At 51.4% G+C, this 18097-nt stretch overlaps 1 protein-coding gene across 1 annotated transcript; it reads right to left on the bottom strand.

The window, feature by feature from the left end:
* Window positions 1–7232: 7232 nt before the first annotated feature.
* LOC127294698 (PRA1 family protein B4) lies at window positions 7233–8225 on the bottom strand. Its single transcript, XM_051324566.2, has one exon. It carries the CDS (start codon window positions 8179–8181, stop codon window positions 7507–7509), a length of 675 nt encoding a protein of 224 aa, XP_051180526.1. The 5' UTR covers window positions 8182–8225; the 3' UTR covers window positions 7233–7506.
* Between the last annotated feature and the right edge of the window lie 9872 nt (window positions 8226–18097).

The raw sequence follows: 18097 nt of genomic DNA, 5'->3' as shown, positions 1-18097 counted from the left end.
GCTTGCAATCCGTGTGTAGACTCAAGTTGTGCTACTCGAATGTCTTCTTCTTCCGAAGTTTTTTGCAAGTCTTCATGGGTCATCCGATACATACATATCAGGGCTTGTACTTTTCAGTAAAGTTTGAACGCGTAAAGAATATTGAGTAACGTGCCCAGCTTTGCTGGTTAACTGCCGTTGGCAAAACAACGTTACTCTACTCAGAATCAAGTCCCCGGGCATGATCCTGGAGTGTAAAAAAGTTTTATCGGTGCGTGTCTTGCGCTCCCGATGGGAGTAGCCCCCGAGTCTAGGCATAGACGCTTGAGACTGGGTGCAGACTCGAGCTGAGCATACCGTTCTTTTCTTCAAATACTTCTTCACGCCCTTCTTAATGGAAAAAATCTTCGAGTTCACATTCATCGGGTGCGCGTTCAGCGCTCCCGATAGGAGTAGCTCCCGAGTCTAGGTGCGGATGCTTGCAATCCGTGCGTAGACTCAAGTTGACCACCCGACAGTTTTGTTCGTTCCTTCAAATCCCTCAATCAAGCTTTTCGACGTCATTGATGACGTAACCACCGCTGCAGTTCTGACTTGACAGGACACGAACTGTTGGGCCATCCTACTCCTACGATGTTCTGTTTATAAGAAATGAGCGCTTCTTGCGCGCAGTTACCAAAGCGTCTCCTCGATTCCCGCGATTGTTGATGAAAAAGAGACTCTTTCAATAAATTGGAGACACTTGCCCGTTCGATACTTAGTTTTGCATCTTATAATCTCTCGTTGCAAATTTCCTTCTCCCCATACTCCATCCTTGCATCCTTTTCTCCCCCATTCATCTTCTTCACTCAAAACCACTGCGCCGCCACCGTCGTTTCCAGATCTCCTTCAAATCCCCAAGATGGTGAAGAAGAAGAACCCCGTCGTTGCCACCAGCTCCGCGAGCAGCGGCGCCACCGCCAAAGCTCCTCCAAATCTAGCGAAGAAAGGCGCCCCAAGCGCTCCTCCCTTGGCTCTGGTGCCATCAGCGCCGTCGAGCTCCATTGCTGGGCCCAATCCCGGCGATTGGCCGGCGTCAACAATTACGAAGCGTGATGAGAAGAGGGCCAAGAGCCTCGTATTGATCTCGCCCGACGAGGGGAATGTTATTCTCCCAGGTGCGATTTCACGACCTAATCCCCCCGCTAGTTTTTCCGTGATGTTCTTATCGTTCTTGTACCGAGGTCTCTCGCTTTCTGCTCACAAATTCCTTCGCCATCTCCTTCGAGTTTACGAGATCCAACTGTGGCAATTAACTCCCAATTCAATCCTTCACCTTGCTATCTTTATAACTCTCTGCGAAGCGTTCTTGGGCATTGAGCCACACTTTGGTTTGTGGAAGAAAATTTTCTTCGTGAAAATGTACAACAGCAGTGGCGGGTCTTTTGTTATCGATGAAGTTGGCTTCGTTGCCCGTAAAGAGGTTAATTACTTCAACTTTCCAATGAGAGAGTCCGTACAAGGATGGAGGTTGAAGTGGTTCTATATTAGAGATTCTTCAGCAGCCGAATCCCAGCTCCCTCGCTTCTCTGATGTCCTTGAAACCAAGCCTAAGCAATCTTGGAAAAATACCCTTTCTCCCGATGAGAAACCAGTAGTCGACAAGTTATTTGACAAATTCCTTCGGATCAAGGAGGCCGATGGTTAGACCATGATAGGCACAGAGGTAGCCGCCGTGTTCTTGAAGCGTCGTGTTCAGCCGATCATGGTTAGAGCTCATCCGATGTGGTTGTATTCGGGTCCCAAGGACGAGACTAGGATAAATGCTGCCGAACTATCTGAAAAGGAACTGCTAGACAAAGTTCGGCGTCTTACTCACTTCAGCCAGGAAGATTCGATTCCTCTTACATCTTCCCATTTACCATTTGATGTTGATTACCCGCCAACCGAGGTAATTCCCTTCTTTCATATTCCCATTATACTGTTTTTCTTGCTTAATTCGACTACCATTGTCCTTACTTGTTTTACTTCTGACAGAATCCTATAGATCCTGATTATTTGCAAGACTTCCGCACTCGGTCACATGTACTGCTCGAAGACGACCTTCGTTCCGCCTATCTAGCGGGGCAGTGGAAGTAGAAGATCCAAGAGAATAACTTGGGCATGGCTTCGCCAAGCCAGAGCCCGAAGGGTGGAGCAGTAGGAGGAGGGAGAGAGATAGAGATGTGTGAAGAGGGGAGCCCCCACCCTCTATATATAGAGGGGGTGCGGCAACCCCCATGGTGCCCCCACCTCTTCCACTTTCATGAGTGGAGCCTCTACTCGTGCTCCCTTTAATGGGTGGACAGTCCACTCAAAACTGCCAAAGGTTTTTTTTTCCGTTAAATGAATAAAATATTTTTAGATTATTTTATTTTCATATTTGTCAATTCCATTAACTAAAAAACATTAACATATACCTCCTTGAACATTTCGGTGCTTCTTGAAACAATTCCTCTCGAAACAATTCTGGCGCTTTTCAAAATATTCTCCGATATTCCGTATCTTCTCAAAAGCGTCAACGAACATTAAGTGTGTCACCCTACGGTTGGTGAATAATATGGACATGATCGAGAGACCTCTCCGATCAATATTCAAAAGTAGGATCTGGAGATCCGTAATGATTTCCACACATTCAATGATGAATCTTGTGATCGTGTGAACCATAAATGTTGTAACCAATTTCTTTTGTCTCGCGATATTTTACTTTTCCGAGATCCGATCATCGGTATCAACCATACATAGTTCAATCTCGTTACCTGACAAGTACTCTTCACTCGTTCCGTGATACGACATCCTTGTGACCTAGTCACGTGCTTACAAGCGGTGTGGATGTGATATCGCTGAGAGGGCCCAGAGTATATCTCTCCGTCATCTAGATGGGCAAATCCCTATCTTGATCCATGATCCTCAACTAAAAATTTCAGAGTACCCAACGTCACCTTTATAGTCACCATGTTACGGTGTGACATTTTATGTCATAAAAGCACTCCTCCGGCGTTAGCAATTGACATGATCTTATGGTCTAAGGATTATGACTTCTTTGTATGTGTTTGATACAATAATTAAATTTAAACTTAATGACTTGATCGTATTGCTATACATACTTGGGTGTGTTCATCATATCATTCTCCTAATAACGTGATCCCATTATTAACAACATTCAATCTTCATGATCAGGAAACCTTAATCATCAGTTAATCAACGAGCTAGTTTAAATGAGAGGCTTTACTAGGAACTCTTGTTTTTTTATTAGACACACATGCATTAACCTTTCCAGTTAATACAATTCTAGCATGAAAAACCAAAATCTATCATAAACATGTAATAAGATAATAACCACTTTATTATTGCATCTCACGCATATTCCTTTCAAGCCCAAGTTCTTTCAAGATCCTTCCATTGTATCCATGGCCAACTTAGCCTTAGCGCACGGTCGTACCTCTCAAGGTCTAGCATTACGAGGCCACCTAGGTATTTGGGCCTACAAAGGGTCTTCCAGTTCATGAGGGCATGCCCCTCAGAGGTGTGTTCACCCTTATCGCCAGCCTGGACGAAAATCCTAGCGAGCTTGATGATCTTGTCTCGTGTCCACTTTGAGAGCAGAATGACGGTGGCTAACAGACCAGTAGGCCATGGCGCCGTAAAAGTAAGAAGAAGTTTTACATAAAGATCCATATGTGACAAATATTATAAAAACCTACTCTCCCATTATGATTTCACTCAATTCCTTAGCTCCCACAAGAATCTAAAGCCTTGATATATGTTAGCAAGGAGAAAAAATGGTCCAGCGTGCTTGTTGCGGAATATCCGTGCACTTCTTTCATTCCAAACCTCCCAAGCGGCGAGGAGAGTGAGTGATGGTATCACCTTGCGATTGAAATAAGATCCAGATGGTATTTGTTTCCACCAACTTTAGAGTGATAGATTTACCCATTGTCGAGGATCAAGAGAGTGTAGACTAAGCCATTCTCGAATGAGCATCCAAAGGCGGACGGTGAAATGGCATTTGGACAAGAGGTGCGGCAACTCCATGGCTTGCTTGTATAGAGGGCAAAGCTCACAATTAGGCACCCCTGCTTTTCCAATCGGCCGGCCGTCCAAAAAAGGTTTTGGATTCCAAGCAAAGCAAAAAAAAAAAACTTGATCTTTTAGTGTGCCCAAAACTTTCATACCATGGAGTTCGTCGAGGTTACGGTTGCTCCCAAGAATTGCGCCTTGTATGCCGAAGCCGCTGAGTATTGCCCATCCGCCGAAAGCTTCTGAATTATTGTATCTTGAATGTTTTCATGTAGTTGCACCTCTCTTAGCTTTACCCAAAATCAACAAATTGGCTCACATGGGCCGTGGTGAAGTTTTCATTAAGCTTTATTTCTCGAATCCAAGCGTATTGCGCATGTCATTCTTGATTTTACATTTCTTACTCTTGGACGCCTCAAAGATTAGGGCATCTCCAGCGGCGCGACGCATTTTAGCGTCCGCGCGCGTCCATTTGCGTCGGCCCTTTTGGTTGAAAACGACCGCGCGTCCGTTTGCGCCGGGGGTGGCTCCAGCGGCACGACGCATTTTTTTTAGGACGAATCATTTTTTTGAACTGAAACATAATTTACAAAAACTGAAACATAACTTACATACTTGAAAACATAAAAAAAACCTAAAACGCCTACTGGTCGCTGTCGTGGCCGTGCTGCTCCTCGTCGCTGTCGAGCACGATGACCTCCGGTATGTCCCACGGCCAGTTGCCATCCGGGGGAGCGTACGCCGGGCGCGATCGCGGTGCTCGAGGTTGAGGAGGCTGCGGCTGAGGCGGCGGTGGAGGCGCCCAGGGCTGCGGCTGTGGCGGCGGATGAGGAGCCCGGCCATAAGGCTGTGGCGGCGGTGGGGGAGGCGCCCAAGGCTGTGGCGGCGGTGGAGGAGGCGCCCAAGGCTGTGGCGGCGGTGGAGGAGGCGCCCAAGGCTGTGGCGGCGGTGGAGGAGGCGCCGCCGAGTCCAGGAGCGCCTGTCGAAGGGCTTCATCCGCGGACAGGCCCGGCGGCATGACAGTGGTGGCGTAGCGGGGCAACGGCGGCTGCACAGGCGCGTCGTACTCGGAGACGAGGAGGCAGAGCTTGGCCATCTCGTCGTCCGTCATGTTGTCGGGGAACTCGAAGTTCCGGCCCTCCGCCATGGCCTGCTGCCATTCGTGGAAGACGAGGCCGACGTAGTCCTCGCTGTCGTCCTTCACCTCCTCGCTATGGTACGCGAGCGCCTCGATGTAGTCGTCATCGTCGTCGTACACGGCGTAGGCTTCGTCGTCGTCGTCCTCGTCCTCGCGGTCGTTGTGCTGCGGCTGCTCACGTCGCGTCGGCGCCTGCTGACGACGAGCCGGCGGTGCAGGGCCGAAGGGATAATCCCTGTCGCCCATGAAGCCAGCCCTTCGTCTGCTGTCCGTCTCCGTGGACAGGTACGTACGCCAACTCTCCGAGTCGATGGCGTACGCCGGATCGGCGCGGAGGTCCGCCGGCAGATATCGCCTCCTGCGCCGGATCTCCTTGGTCCGCTCAGGCTCGCGCGCAGTGCGGAGGGATGGGCACCCGGCGGCAGCTGAGCCGCCAGCCGCCAGGCAGCTGCACGCCGGACCAGGCGTCGCACGACACCCATTTGCCGTGCATGAGCCTCCCCACCGTGACGGGGAGCGCCACCTTCTTGCTGCCGCTGCCGGAGGCCTCGAAGTCGTTCTTCTTCCCCATGGCGCAGCGGCGGTTGTGGTGCGAGTGGAGCTGTGGGCGAAGGAGCAACGCGGCCGCTGGACTTTTAAGGGCGGCCGCGCACGGGATACGATGTCATTGAAGGCGGCGCAGAAGCCCAGCCGCCGCCCGCCAGTGCACGCGAAACGAGAAGGCTGCGGCATTCATGGCGAAGGCTGCGGCGCAGACGCGGAAGCGCTGACCGCGGAAGCGATGCCCTCCATGCAGGCTCGCTGCCAGGCGGGCCCGGTGGAGACCGCAGCGGACACTTTGCGCGTCCGCGCAGCGTCCGCCGAGACGCAAACCTGGCCCAAATGCAGCGTCCGCGGACGGCCCGGTCACTTTGCGTCGTGCCGCTGGAGAGGGTGACAGACGCATTTACGACCAAAGCGAACGCAAACGGTCGCTGAGCGACCGTTTGCATCGCGCCGCTGGAGATGCCCTTAGAGGAACAATTTAATTTGATTTTCAAACCGTCAAGCTAGGATGCATCCCAAAGCGGAGCCTTTTGCCCATCTCTCACCATAATGAAGGTTGCAACATAGAGTAACTCCACATCCAAGCTCAAACAAAGGTTGCCCATTTCCACTTTTTTTTAATCCTCCCTTTCAAGCCATGGCATCTTAACCAAAAAGCTCTAGCAGACATCTTAATGTTGAGCACCCCAAGGCCACCCAGAGAGTTTTTGGAATGGCAAACCGTTTCCCAATTGATGACCTCTTCAACGGACTGAGATCGGGTGTGGCATGTCAGCGATGAATAGTGCCATAACATGCGCTCCAGGCTGTTGGATCGAAAATGGATAGACAAGATCAAGCCATGTAGCCATGCACTGTAGATGATCCTGTAGCAGATATGATGTAGCGATGCACTGTAGATTTATCCCTGTAGCGATGTACTGTAGATAAGTCATGTAGCGGCTACTGTTCATGTCCATCTGGTCATCCGTTTTCAGTCCAACGATCAGAAAATGGTCGCATGTCACAGCACTGTTCATCGGTGACAACACTCTTCAAAACCTCACGGATTAGAGGAGCAATTTCAAGGCGCATTTTCTTTGGGTTTCAAGCTGCCAAGCAATGGTGCATTTCAAATCAGTTTGTTGTCCATCTCCCACCTTAATGAAGGTTTTGCTATAGAATAATTCCAAATCCAAACTGGAGCAAAAGGTTGCTCATTCCCACCAATTTTTTTTGTTTGTTTCTGATCCTTCTATTTAAGCCATGGTCATCTCAACCGGAGAGCTCTAGCCAACTTCTCCATGTGGAGGTTCTTGGGACGGCACGCCGTTGCCCAATGGACCTTGCCGTTGCCCAGTTCTTCAGAGATTCCATGCATGGCATAAGAAAGGAACCCGTCCAGATCCAGATCATCTATGAAAACCACATCGATCGATCTCTTGAAAAGAAATGGTGTAATTTAATGATCATACATTTCATTTGATTCTTAGAAGAGATCAGCAGCAATTTATTTTTGATTTGTTTGCTGGCAACGATGAGACGCGTATCATATGAATATTTGTTTTCGAGATTTATCATAAGAATCTCAATACTAGTAATAAGCTCAACTTTGTCATCATACAGCAATATGAAATGCAAAAAGATGAAACAAAACTAGATCCAGCAGGCAGTGTTCCTTTCTTATGTGTATAATACTGTATCTGTTGTATAACATGAATTCATCGTCTCCTAATCTTCTTCTCCTTGTACTGTAGTACATATGACGATCTGAAACAAGCCAACGAGGACCTGTCTCTTCGGAGGAGCAGAGCGGAGAGGTGGACTCAGACGCGCCCTCCGGTGGCGCCGTTGATGAAGGAGAGCAGGTTGAGGGTGGCGCCGCCTCCTCCGAGGCCCTGGTCGGGCACCTCGTCGAGGAAGAGGTCCTCTGGCACGCGGAACGCCCCGTGCGCGCAGACGATGGCGGCGCCGAGCGCGAGCGCGGAGAAGATGATCCCGCCGACGGAGGTGAGGAAGACGATGAAGACGGAGGCGGCGATGAGGCCTCCCAGCGTCTCCCTGTCGGAGAAGGTGCGGCCGAAGGCGGCGAGCGGGGCGGCGTCGCTGGGGCGGAGCAGGTAGAGGAAGCACCAGGCGGCGAGGAGCGCGAGGAGGGCGGCGAGGGAGAAGGGGTGCGCGAGGAGCGCGACGGCGAGGGAGAGCGCGACGAGGGCGGCGTAGTTGACGCGGAAGTAGGCGAGGTTCTTGCGGAGGCGGGCGGTGGCGTCGGAGAGGGAGTCCGGGCGGGAGAGCGCGGCGCGGTCCAGGAGCTCCGGCCAGGGGCGGGCGCCCGAGAGGGAGCGCTTGGCGGAGTCGTAGACGCGGCCGAGGAAGGCGCGCGTGGCGGCCGGGTCCGGGGAGGCGATGGAGGTGGCGGCGTCGGGAGCGGCGGAGAGGACGGTGGCGGGGGCGGCGGCCGGGACGGAGGTGGGGAGGAGGGGAGGAGCAGCGGAGGCCATGGCGAGATCTCGCGCGCGATTTGGATCTGAGGAAGCTGGGAACGGGAAATGGGATGGGTTTTTGTATTGCGGAAAAATGGTTGTTGCCATGCCGGTGGGTTTCTTAGCACCGACGCACCACCGCGCCGTACCGGGGGATGCGACGGGTCAACGGTTTGGGACACGCGCACCAGTTTTGATTTACTCCATGTACAGTATTTTCCTCCCTTGTTTTTCAGCTACATTAGCGTACTCCCATCGGTGAGCTTTACAAGCTTTACGCGTATTTCAACCTTATCAATTTTATTATCAACTTAATACTATAAGGTAGTACATATGATTAAAAATATATCATCAAAAACTTTAGATACTAAAGTTTTGAATGGTATGATTTCTATGTTTATATAATTCATCATGGATCAAATTCATAACTCAGGAATACACGTTCTACTTATAAACTCAACTAGAGGGGACACTATCTATTTTGAACACTTCAATAAACTCCATTCGGTAGGGTTCTTCTCGATTTCAAGTTTACATAACAAACAGTATCACACAAGCGCCAATATGCTAATGAAAGAAAATGTGTCGGTGGGCGCACATCATTACTCCCAACACGAGCAAGCTTCCATTACCTACATAGCCAATAGAGGTGTGAAATGGTTCCGTGCACTTTTTTTGCCGTTAGATTTAACATATTTTATGCTTTAAGATTGGTGTTATCATGTTTCATCCAGTTTCATCAAGTTTCAATAATCTGAAAACACTTTAGAAAGCAATGAAACCTATTATTTTCATGCACGGGAGGTCCGGTGCATTGTGCTCTCTCATGAAATCAGTCGCAAATGTAAGGGGTCAATGTACTCATAAAGCTAGAAATGACCAAAACTACAACATGCTGGAATGAACCTTCCTTTTTGAATTATTGGCAAGATTTGATAAAAAATTGGTTATGTTCGTTCAATGTTTACTAAACTCCAGTCACTAACGTAAACCACGTAGAAAAGCACCAATTATGTACCGGTTCCAAAGGAGCAAAAAAAGGATGTTTTGTTAATGGAAACAAGAAACTGTTTATTACCTCTTTTGTGAGGGTAACTTAGTAGTAATTTTACTGAACTACGTTAACAGCTATGAAATTACAAAAGAAGTACTCCATCACGCTGCTCTCCCATAGACATGAAGAAGAGCAATGCATATGCATGCATTCAACCTTGAAATCAGGTCCATTTGAGAACCAACCTGAGGTTGGGTGGTTAGGAGGATGGTTGTATCCCCAGCCCATCAGAGTTCAAACCCCAGGTTTGACATCTGTGTGTCTCATAAAGGCGGAATATTCATTCAGTGGGAGGCGACGTTCCCGTCGACAGCGAGGCGCCTGTGGTGACTTCGTCAATTTCAAGATCCAATCCGCCGGCTCAGTCTTTCGAAGGTGCTCATAGGGGTAGGGTGTGCGTGTGTGCGTTCATAGGGGTGAGTGTATGCGCGTGTATGTGAGCGTCTGCGTTTGTACTGTGTTCCTCAAAAAAAAAAAAAGAAATCAGGTCCATTTACCCGGGGAAAAAATCAGGTCCATTTCGAAGGATCTTTCCACTTGATTTCAGGGAATTACATTGTTATAAAAACTCATGCATTGCAAACAGGTCTTACACCACCGCCAAAACGTGTGGTGCGAAGAACAGAACAACCCTCACCACCGACAGTAGGCTAGCTGCCCATTATTGCTTTACATGACCAACATTTTCGTTCAATATACCTTACCTCTCTGGCTATACGCGGGTGTATTTATCGCAAGCCCAAAACTGCAGCCTAGAGCAACTCCACAGGATAGTTAGGTATAGATGAAGACACGATGTTGTCGTGATGTGTACATTAATAGTTAGGCATATAGTTGAAGACTGAAGACACGGTACTGTTGTGATGTGTGGTACGAGAAGGAAACGGAACACCAAACAAGATGCAGATCCACATTTTCTCCATCTTTTTTTTTTTTTTTGACAATTGACCGAACATCCATTGTTAAACCAGGTACGACATCCATCCTTCTTTTATTTATATAGTCACAATTAGGTGCGCAGAAACAAACATTTCACCAGCACTTTTTGTCGCTCGAAAATGGAGCTTGAAAATTCTCCACCTGTTTAATTAAGCCACCAGCAATCCAGCACACATGACCACAGAAATGCACATCATCGATCTTTGATAGATTGCCGTGCACATGAAAAATGAAATGCTTTACATGACACAATCGCCTTACCAACCACGTAAAACAATAAGGTGAGGCTCCCCGACACCTCCAAACTTGCCAACATGATAGCATGGCTTCATACACGATACTCACGTTTAGCTTTGCCATGATTACAATCCTTCATTGCCTTTACAGGTTTCTTCCACTTGTCGTCTTGGAGTCAGAAAAAGCAAGCACTCTTTGGCGTCCGGAGATGAAGTTTAACCTCTTTTGGTTCGGGAAAAAATCACATGATATCTCCGAAAAAAAGAATGATATATTGATAAAGCCACATCCACATGTAAAGAGGACTCAAGTAGGCCAAATTACATTAGTGGAGCAAGGCCAGGTCCTCTCCCCCCATTGTTCTCATTGTGATTTTTCTGTTCACTGCTTACAGATTTTGGAAATTAGATAAATGACTCACAAAAAAGTCATTCACACTTTTGCTTCTGGAGAAGAGCTTTAAACCTTTAATCTCTCTCTGTCTTCTGATTTCTCTGTTGCTTACACATTTCGGATATGCAAAGTGCTCTATTGGAACAACACTTTGACCTTTTGAAATATCCTTGTGGTGGCAACAAGCTACCAGTTCAGGAAAATTCTTGTGCATTTAAGTTTAGACCCTGATTTGATACCAAGCATGCTACATTATGAAGAACAGTTCAGAAAGAGAGAAGAGAAATCCCAACAGAAGCAAAGAACATCGGCGTCTCAGTCAGGCCGTCCTGTGTGGATCCTGTTACTGTGGCTACTTTGGCGGAGGTTTGGGTCCGGATCCACGGCATTCCTGAGGAGGCTAGGAGTGAGCATATCCTGGAGCTCATTTCTCAGACCATAGGCAAGCTTGTCACTGTGGATCCTCTCTCTCTCCCAGGCGACGGGCCGGTGCGCATGCTGATTCTATGCCCAGACCCCGCGAGGCTCGCCTGCACTCTTCCCCACGTCTTCTTTGGGAAGGTTGGCCGGGCCTTGACGGTTGAGGTGGAGGGGGACGAGGCCCAGGCGGGGTCCCGGTCTCCTCCCCTCGACCCTTCTCAGTCCCACCACGACGATGACGCTGACGATGACGACGCTTCCTCCGATGGAGACTCTGAGGATGACTTGGGAGGCGACGGCGTGGCCCCCTCTCCACGTCAGCCTCCTAACGCTGGCGTGGGGGCAGGGTCTCCGGCAGTCCTGGACGCCAGGCCGGGGGCGCAGACTGCACTGCTGGGGTCGGCGTTGGCTCACTGGAGCGCGCCGGCCAAACTGGGGACGTCCTTCCCGCACGCCACCCCTGCTGACACTGTGGCGTCCGGCGGGCTGCACATCATGGAGTATGGCTCCAACTTCCCACTGGAGTCGTCGTCTGCGAGCGTGGGGTTGGAGGTGTGCCCCCCACAGTCGCCGAGGTCGCCGGGCCTGGTCTGCTACACGCGCTCCACGGGCTCTACTCCCACCTCGCCCATGGGCCCTGCGACCCCGGGCCCTACCGCCCTGGAGCCCCGTGGCTGGAGCCAAGGCGAGGGCTCCACGGCGTCAGCGCCAGTCCACCCAGCCGTCCCGTCACAGCGCTAGGCCCGCTCGTTCCCGCTCCGGGGCCGAGGCGATGGAGCCGACTGTTGCTGCGCAGGCGGAGAGGCGGGCGGCGGCCCGCAACCTCGACTCAGGTACCCATCCCACTCCTCGCCCCCCACCCTCTGCCCCATCTCCCCCCTCGGGTTCTCGGTTCTCTGTTCTTGCTACGGCGTCGCTTGACCACCTGGGTCAGGTGGCGTCGGACTGCGGTGTGATTTTCAGGGGAGAACGCGGCCCACGGGCTGAACAGCTGGCGGCGCTTCAGGCCAAGGAGGTCTATGATGGTGTGCTCGCCGCTTCACGCGCTCAGTTGGAACGCGAGAGGGCGACCGCCGCGACCCTGACCGACCCTGTGCAGCTGGCACCTGGGTCTGGTCCAGAGCACTCCGATGGGTCTATCCCGGCGGAGCGCTCTGACGCGGCACCCCAGGTTGGGGGACTGCGAGGGAGACCTCCTAGACCACCGTCCGGACCCTCGACACGTAGTAGGGCTCGATCGGTTCCCAGTAGGGGAACCCCCCATTCTGATGTGATCCAATGAGTAGCCCTTTCTTCTCACTCATTTGGAACATCAGGGGGTTCGAGGCCCCGGGGCGCAAACAACAACTGAAGGAGTACATTCGGCGTGAGAATGTGGATATTGTGGGGCTTCAAGAGACGATCAAGGAGTCCTTCCTCCTCCACGAGCTGGAGGGCCTTAGTAGACACAAGTTCGCCTGGCATTGGCGGCCTGCGTCGGGGCACTCGGGGGGCATCCTCCTAGGTGTCAAGGAGGATACCTTCGAGGTTGAGGACATGGAACACGGCGAGTTCTTTGTCAGTATGGCCGTCATCCATAAACGATCTAACCTTAGCTGGGAGGTTATTATCGTCTATGGCCCGGCGGACCACTCGAGGTCGCCGGCCTTCCTGGCGGAGCTGCGAGCTAAGATTGACCGGTGTACCACCCATGTGGTGGTGGCCGGCGATTTTAATCTCATTCGCTCCCCGGAGGACAAGAGCTCGAGCCGGGTGGACATCCCTAGGATGCGGATGTTCAATGACTGCCTTGCGGATCTCGCCCTTAGAGAGATCACGCGCGTGGGCGCCCGGTTCACTTGGAGTAACAACCGCATTGACCCGATCCAGAGTGTGCTGGATCGGGTGTTTGTGTCGGTTGAGTGGGAAATGGCGTTCCCACTGTGCTCGCTTAGGGCGGCTACTAGGATTGGGTCTGACCACTCCCCACTCCTACTTTGCTCCGGGGGGGATGCCCCCCCGAGGCTTAACCGCTTCCACTTTGAAAACTTTTGGCTCGGTCAACCAGGGTTTGTGGAGGCGATTGGACACAAGTGGGAGCGCGCAGCGGAATCCCCTCCGAGGGTCTTCAATGCAGTTGATGTGTGGCACCACTGCACGAAGATTGCCCGCCAGTTCATGAGAGGCTGGGGGGCTAACCTCGGGGCGGAGGTACGGCTGAAAAAGGACCTTCTCCTCCGCCAGGTTCAGGAGTTAGACCGCATCACGGACGAGGTTGGGCTAGTCGCCGAGGAGTGGCTTCAGCGATATGCCCTTGAACACTCGCTTATGGAGATCTACCGCGGGGAGGAGACGTTCTGGCGGCAGCGGAGCCGCCAGAATTGGCTTCTTAAAGGGGATGCGAACACTGCGTACTTCCATGCGATTGCGAATGGTCGTCGACGGAAGTGTTCCATCCCCTGTCTTTGGGATAGTGATCGCCTTCTGGAGGAGGCCGGAGAGATCACCACCCATATTTATACCTTTTATAAAGGTCTATTTGCGGCTGGCCCCAGGACTGGGGTAGCCCTCGCGGCAGACCTATGGCCAGCTAGGGCCTGGGTCTCTGACGAAGAGAATGCCGCTCTCACCCTTCCGTTCCTCTCAACGGAAGTCCGGAGCGCTCTCGAGGGAATGAAGGCTAACTCGGCCCCTGGTCCGGATGGACTCCCGGTTGTCTTCTTCCAGAAATTCTGGGCGAAGCTCCAGGAGACTATCCTGCCTATGTTTCAGGAGTTCTATGTAGGGACGCTTGATATGGGGCGCCTGAATTACGGCGTTATTACCTTGATCCCCAAGATAGTGGGGGCCTGTTGCTGTCAAAACCCACCGGCGGGCAGCGACGGGCAACACAGTAGAGCCGGGAACAACCTAGGGCTGCGGCTGGCCGAGGTCCCTCCGAGCGACGGCCCGCAAAGCCTTCTGGTCACACGTCCGATGCTGATTGCAAGGGCGTGCCACCTGACCTATACCTGGTCAGGAAGGTGATGGAGATGCCTCGCTTAGTTTCCTGCATGGCATACACGTAAACATTAAATACGAGCCTCGATCGGCTCTCAGGTTATCCTGTGAATCGGCTCAGGGAGCCGATCCACCCATGATTCGTACGAGGTGCACGAATATATGGTGGTCCTGCTTGATCAAGATAAAGCTAATGAGATCTACGACGATTTAGGGTTTTCACCGCATAATCGGATCATCCTACTCAGGATTGGGCCTCGCGGCCACGCACGGTGATCGTAAGCCGATCCTAGACAAGGCCTAAAAACCAACACGAGGTTGATCCCCGGAACATCCTGTCTAGGACTAGCAAACGACACCCTACATGCCGCTGGATCCTCCCGCCCTTTGTAAGGCCTAACTATTGCAGATATTAAACTAATCCTTGATGAACAAGGAGCAATCGTAACGGATCGGATCTACTAAATAATGATCAAGCGGGGTGCCGCCCCTACACCTAAGATAGGTGTAAGGGCGGCTAGACATGCAAGGGTTGCACTACGATAGCATGTTACGCGAAGAACTATGCTAACCCTAACACATCTATGATAACTACGTTGCTCGCCATCAAAAAGGCTTCAGTACGAGCAACGCATGAACAACATAAAGCTTGTGCTGCCTAGATCGCAAGATGCGATCTAGGCAGCATGTTGCTTACCGGTAGAAACCCTCGAGACGAAGGAGTTGGCGATGCGCCGAGATTGATTTGGTTGGTTGAACGTTGGTTGTTGTTTATTCCATAAACCCTAGATACATATTTATAGTCCAGGGGACTTTCTAACGTGGGAACAATCCCCACCGTGCACGATACAAACTCTGTTTTCAATCTAAGATGCAATCTACTATAATTAAAGATACATGGGCAATCTAGCCCAACTCTTCGTGCAAGGCCGCTTCAGAGATCTTCCACGCGTAATCTTCCAAGCCCATCTCCCTTACGGCCCACCTCCTGATTTGGCCAAAATCTGGTGATAACACATGCCCCCCTGGTTTTGGCAATGATAATTTCAAAACCACTCTGTTTTTCCTTCGGAGGGTCATGTCATGGCAGAGCAGACCTGTCGCAGTATTCTTCATCATGATGCCCTGTCTCTCTAGCTTCTCTGCAAAATTCGATAGCTTTGGCATCACTTCCTCGGAAACTGCAACGGCATTAAATTTCCACCAGGCTTCTCATTATTTAACTGTGCCGATTGATTAGCCCTCATCATCCCCTTCCTCTGTTCCAGCCATCGGCCCCAAAAAACCCTCTTCCCCTGTAGCGATGTCTTCCTCTTCCTCTGTCTCCTCCGGCCTCTCCCTCCAGTCCTTCTCTTCGAGCGAGCCGGAGTGGAACTCCGATCACGCGCCAGAGGGCGACCTGCCTCTGACCGATGGGGAAGAGGACCTCAAGTTCCTCATCGATGGGGAGCTGATAAGCGAAAGTGAAGACGACCTCCATCCTTGGGCGAAACCCACCTCCCCCGACGGGAAGGGGGAAGAAGTAGAGGAAGAGGAAGAAAAAGAGGAGGGCGGCCCCCCTTCCCCGCTAAGCTTCTGCCGGCCAAGCGATTCCGCGCTTGGGCGGACAGCGAAGACGATGATGATGACGAGGAGGAAGAGGAGGAGGATGAATCCTCCTCCTCCATCGGGTATCCGCCGACCAAGCGCTTCCGCTCCTGGGCGGACAGCGAGGATGATGATGATGACGAGGAAGACGAGGCTCCGGCCAAGGGCTGGGGCAGCAGCGACGAGGAGCTTCCTGGAAGCAGCGCCGACGACATCGACGGCGGTGATGACGAGGACAGCGACGACTAGTAGAGTAGGACTAGTAGTAGCAGTGTACCAGACCCCTCTTTTGAAAGCCATCGGCTCTTTCTTGTAAAGCCGCTCCTTTGAATTAATGAAAATTGTTCTTTCAGTTCATCTTCCAATTAATCCAATTTCACTCCTTCCGCTTGTCGTACCAAGACCGATAGCAACGTATCGGATTCCTTTTCCTTTGGACGCCCGTGAAGCCGGACTCAAATGTCGATTAGACCGTCAGTCAAGCACTTCTCAAATTCAGACTGCGATTTGATATCTGACCACAATTTTTTCGCAATCCCTTAGCCGATGACTACTCATCGGCTATTTTGAGAATACAGACCCTTTCCTTTTCTTGCAGTAACAGGACGGTCCAAAACCTGTAAAGCCGACGGGCTCTTTTTCCGGCTCCTCTCCGTGGCTTTAGCAGTTTTCTTTCGCAACACCTGCTTTCAGAGAAGACCACGATGCAGGGTCAGTCGATGCGACTCCAATCGGCTCCCGAAACAGAACATCTACCAAGTTAGCTGCCCCCCGAGCCTTAATTAAGGCGAGAATACCGGCGATGATGCACAGGTCATTGATCAGCTTTCTTCCACTGAACGTTGATGTTGATGTGAACCTTGAGCACATAGCCAGTAGGTCTCGGTCTTGTGTAACTGTACTAGAGTCGATGGCTGCGCATCGGCTTCGCTTCTTGTGCAATTCTAAAGTCGGTGCCCTTGCATCGGCTGTATGTTATGAAATTTTTTTTTATTGGCCGATTTTTTCCAATCGGCCCCCAATGTTTCACTGCACGCATGTTTACACATGTTTATCTGCACCTGTTCATCTGACTATATGCCCCCCGAGCCGAATCTGCCAGGTGACTGCAGATATCGGCTTTGTGGTTAGCCAGGGCACTGTACTTGTACGTCGGCTCTGCGAGGATTCGTGTTGACTTTCATCCGCCGACGTGACCGCTGCCCATTAGATCGATGTCGAACACAAGCAGAACATGTGGTGAAGATAATTTTGGCCGATTGCTGGAATCGGCCTCCATATCAATTGAAGCGCTGACTGAAGGTTCTGTAATGCTCCTTCATAATTTTTGGGGCCGATCACAAGGATCAGCCTCGCCACGTTTGCTCATCGCTTTGCTTCAGCTACATGGCCAGGCCAGTGGATAAAACTAGCCCAACCTCTGATTTTATCCTATTGATGCGCTTGTTGTCGTCCACCTTGAGTGCATCGTGTAATCGTGGAGCACTAAATTCCGTCGGAAGGACGAGCACCATGTTTGTGCCAGCCGATGTTTCATCATCGGCTTTCCTTTGCTTGGGGCGCCACTCCATTTTCCGTGGACGACCCTCTTCGTCCAGGGTTCGCTGAACTTTCGCAGCCAGATCAGGTCGTGCCTTCCTTAACGTATGCAAGTATAACCTTTCGGCTTCCTCCAGGCCGCGCAATCGCTGAACCCTGCGCTTTTCTGAACGGCTGAGTCCATCAGGGCACCACCTTGGCCGGTGGTACCTGTCTTCTTCTTCTTCTTGTCCCTCGTCTTCAGAATCCTCGAGATCTGCCCACCGAGGGGACTCAGCGCGTTTGCTTTGTGGCGGGAGAGGCCCTAAGCGCCTGAACACAGATACGTTGGCTGCCTCCTTCTTCTTCTGGTTGCATTCTGGGCAATTGCCGATTGTGGGCAATCGGCTAATTCCTGAATCCCAGCAGTGTCTGAAGAAGGGGCAGTCCCAGTGCCTGTCATTGTCGTCTTGCTCCCTTGATTTTCCATTGGCACGGCGCTCGTGCTCCTCCTCATCGCGATCATGCCGACGATATCTTCTGGCTTCTCTAGCCAGACGATCTCTTTCATCATCATAGCTGGACCGTCGGCGTTGGTCATACTGACTTACATACTTGTTGAGGAGGTGATCAGAGAGGGGTCGCTGATATCTTATGTTCTTCACTTCTCCCTCTGTGACGTAGCGCTTGCCATCATGATGGAGCCGATCGCGTGGAGCGGCCTCCTCTGTGTCCTTGCTACGAGAGCAGCTGCCCTCGTCTCCATCTTTGCCAGAGTGGTGCCCAGGTCCTATCATGTTGATGCTG

This window comes from Lolium perenne, chromosome 4 (assembly GCF_019359855.2).
Source record: "Lolium perenne isolate Kyuss_39 chromosome 4, Kyuss_2.0, whole genome shotgun sequence".
Classification (NCBI taxonomy): Eukaryota; Viridiplantae; Streptophyta; class Magnoliopsida; order Poales; family Poaceae; genus Lolium; species Lolium perenne.
Note: the sequence above shows the minus strand (reverse complement) of the source record. Positions and strands in the feature narration are given on the sequence as shown.

What these genes read in the sequence shown, in the direction of transcription:
- LOC127294698 (XM_051324566.2), bottom strand. Translation starts at nt 8,181, where the DNA reads ATGGCCTCCGCTGCTCCTCCCCTCCTCCCCACCTCCGTCCCGGCCGCC.